This window comes from Nestor notabilis, unplaced genomic scaffold (genome assembly GCF_000696875.1).
Source record: "Nestor notabilis isolate BGI_N333 unplaced genomic scaffold, ASM69687v1 scaffold292, whole genome shotgun sequence".
NCBI classification, from domain to species: domain Eukaryota; kingdom Metazoa; phylum Chordata; class Aves; order Psittaciformes; family Psittacidae; genus Nestor; species Nestor notabilis.
This window is the reverse complement of record NW_009918708.1, coordinates 30143-33119: the sequence shown is the minus strand read 5'-3', so window position 1 is coordinate 33119 and position 2977 is coordinate 30143. Positions and strand designations below refer to the sequence as shown.

Sequence of the window (2977 nt, the reverse complement as noted above, 5' to 3'; positions counted from 1 at the left end):
TTTCCCCTTCCTTCACTGCGTAAGAAAGTGGTGGTGTTACCTCCATCTTTCTTGATGTTCCTTATGATTGCAGTCAGGTAGGATTCCTTTGTGGACATACCTGCCATTGCATCTGCAAATCTCCTGACAGATTAAGACTTTTGGAGAATAGATCACTGGCATCTCATTTGAGACAAATGGTTACACTAGCGCTCTTCAGTTTTGGACTGAAAACATTTTTTTGTCGCTCTATATGTAAGATCAAACAAGAGTTAAGTAAGTGTCATGGCACAGGCAGAACACAACAGCTATAGAACGCATTGTCAAGCGAAAGCACACAGTGGCAGAGATGCCACTATCTGTCTGGTGTGAGCACTAGATGCTGTCTGTATCCACTGTTCCTGGCCAACCTGTAGTCTCTGTTGTTTCACTTGTTTGGTTGAGAATACCAGAAGCCTTCCTCTCACCCTGCCTTCATTATTACCTCTTTGACCAAATTCTAAGAAGAATTATATTTACTCATCATGGATTTGGGGATCTTAAATAGACTGACATATCACTACATTTGATTATACATTGCTGAAATGGATGTCAGGTCAGATGCTACTACAGAATAAAGCAGAGTTTTGCACTTCAGGGATCTATTTGCGCAGTTTCTATCCTGAATTCAACTAGTAGTTAATATTTACTAGGAAAATAAAAATTAAAAAAAAAACCAAAACAAAACAAAACACAACAAAGACATATGTGTGGGATAAAAATAGGGCATGAGAGGAAGAATTAAAAAATAAAGGAAAAGTGTGCAAGTAGAATACAGTAACTTGCTGAGTTTAAACTGCAGCTGGGAGTTAAATGTTGGCTGAAAACCCATAGAAACCTACAGTTAAAACACTTTTCTATCCTCACTGGTAGAGCAGACAATTAACTGGTAGCAGTACATGGATTAGGTGGCCCACAAGAAGTTTAAGAACTCCAGATAAATCCCCCATGCTGTCAGTTTTGTTCTCCTTGAGGAAAACATCAAAGGCTTCTAGAATGCAGTGCCTAAAACTCATTATATAATCCATTAGTTTCACAAAAGACAACTGCCCCAACAAATAGCTGTATTTCACTGGTCTGAAATTGAAACAAAAATGGAAGCAGGTTTTATTCTAATTGAGATTTTTGACCTGGATATGTTGGCCATCCAGAAGCTTTGCCATTGTGCTTTAAGAAGTTTTTTAAAAGATCTCCAGAAAAACACCACCTTATGTGCTTCTGTGGTGACATACTGAAGAAAAATTTTCTGAAACCAGTGAGAATATTCACTGCAATGTTAAGAAGGAAAAATTTATGTCTTCATTTCAAGAGAGCTCAAACAGAACTTGAATTTTCCCACCACTTTGCTCCTCTCCACAAAGACAATCATCTCTACCTTAGCTATTTGTGTTATGCTTAACACATCCAGGCTACAGTGATATGGGTTAAAACTCAACACATCTAGGCTACAATGACAAACTCACTGTTAAAACTCACATGATACAGAGTTGACATCCATGTATTCAAGAATGCCTTTTGCTGGTGCTCCTACCTACCTAAATATCAGTATACACAGATGCCAACAGTGAAATATCTGATTTTCTGACTCACACAGGGATTGGTTTAGAACATAACCACTACCATTACAGACAGCTAGGCTGGCTCAATCCGCCATACTATCTTAACCATTGCACCAATGGCAAGCCTAAAACCAGTCTGGAGAAAAGCAGCAAATACGTAGTTTTAAAATGCTGTTGATACTTCAGAATATCAGCCTCCCAAAATAACTGGATTCAACAGAATAACATTCTATTGAGTCTCTTTTCTTACAGTCTTCTGTGTTAGGCTACCCATTTGCTTGTTGCGCCACTGACAGTCTCCAGCTTGATATGAAAACAAGTACGAAGTACGAATAATATCAAAGAGAGAATATTCCAAGTTACACTGGTTTGTGTTGAACCATCACGAATCTCAAAAGGTAAGGAAGAAAATTTCTGTTGCCTGGCGAAAACTACTACACTGTCTGATAAAGTTAGTGTAAATCTTAAAAAAAAATAAATAAATAGATTGATTAGTGAGATGCTTTGCAGATGTTTACTGACTTACCTTATCTTGGGAGAAATCTATCAAACCCAGGAGTTGGAAATCTGAACAGATATGCGATACAATGCTCATAGTGTCTAACTGCATTCAGAGTTTTTCAGAAGTGTTCTTGTCAGTCTCCTAAGACACTTTTTTCCTCCTGCAAACATTCTTCCCCTGTATTACTTATCTTAGTCTTGAATTTTAAAAGATTCCGCATATGCACAATGAACACAAAACCAATAATTTTGCAACAGTAGCTATATTCTCAACACAAAAAAGTAGAATTTCTCTCCATTCTACAGATCCAATGACTATGTTCAATCTATTTTATAGATTTTTTTCATTCTTGAGTTATTTGGTAGACCATGCATTATTATAAAATTCTTCGCACTCAGGTGATGACACCAAGCACTGATTTGATGTAGATGAATGGAGCAATTTAAAGATGTATAATTGCTGCAGGAAAGGAGGGAAAGGAAAATGTACTAGAATACTCACTTTGATGAATCTATGAAGTATATTACAAGAGCACCAATACTAAGAGCGAAGACTAAGACAACCTACAAAAGAAAGAGAGAGTCATTATTTAATAGTGTTAAAGCAAAACATTTCTTCTTTTACACTAAAAAAAAAAAAGACAGGAAAAATATATTATAAACTTTTTTTTTTCAGCTGTCATTTTCTTTACAAAGCTACTCCTACTTGAATTTCAAATGCTATATATTATCATAACATGCTGTCTTGCATTGAAAAAGAGACACAAACAAGTTTAATCCTAACTCAGGGAAACCCAGTATACAATTAGGTCCTAGATCCTGATCTCTTCTAAACTGTATTATTTCATTGCAAACGGCAAGCAGTCTTACTACATGGCATTCAAAACAAACCACAGCTT

At 36.4% G+C, this 2977-nt stretch overlaps 1 protein-coding gene across 1 annotated transcript in view; it reads right to left on the bottom strand.

Annotated features, from left to right (window-relative positions):
* Positions 1 to 2642, bottom strand: part of LOC104402080 (calcium-activated potassium channel subunit alpha-1) — a gene marked incomplete at both ends in the record, with an annotated part of 173161 nt that extends 170519 nt beyond the window's left edge. Inside the window, one exon of the mRNA XM_010009861.1 lies at positions 2581 to 2642. Coding sequence (XP_010008163.1) covers positions 2581 to 2642 — 62 coding nt within the window. The remainder of the gene's footprint in view (positions 1 to 2580) is intronic.
* Between the last annotated feature and the right edge of the window lie 335 nt (positions 2643 to 2977).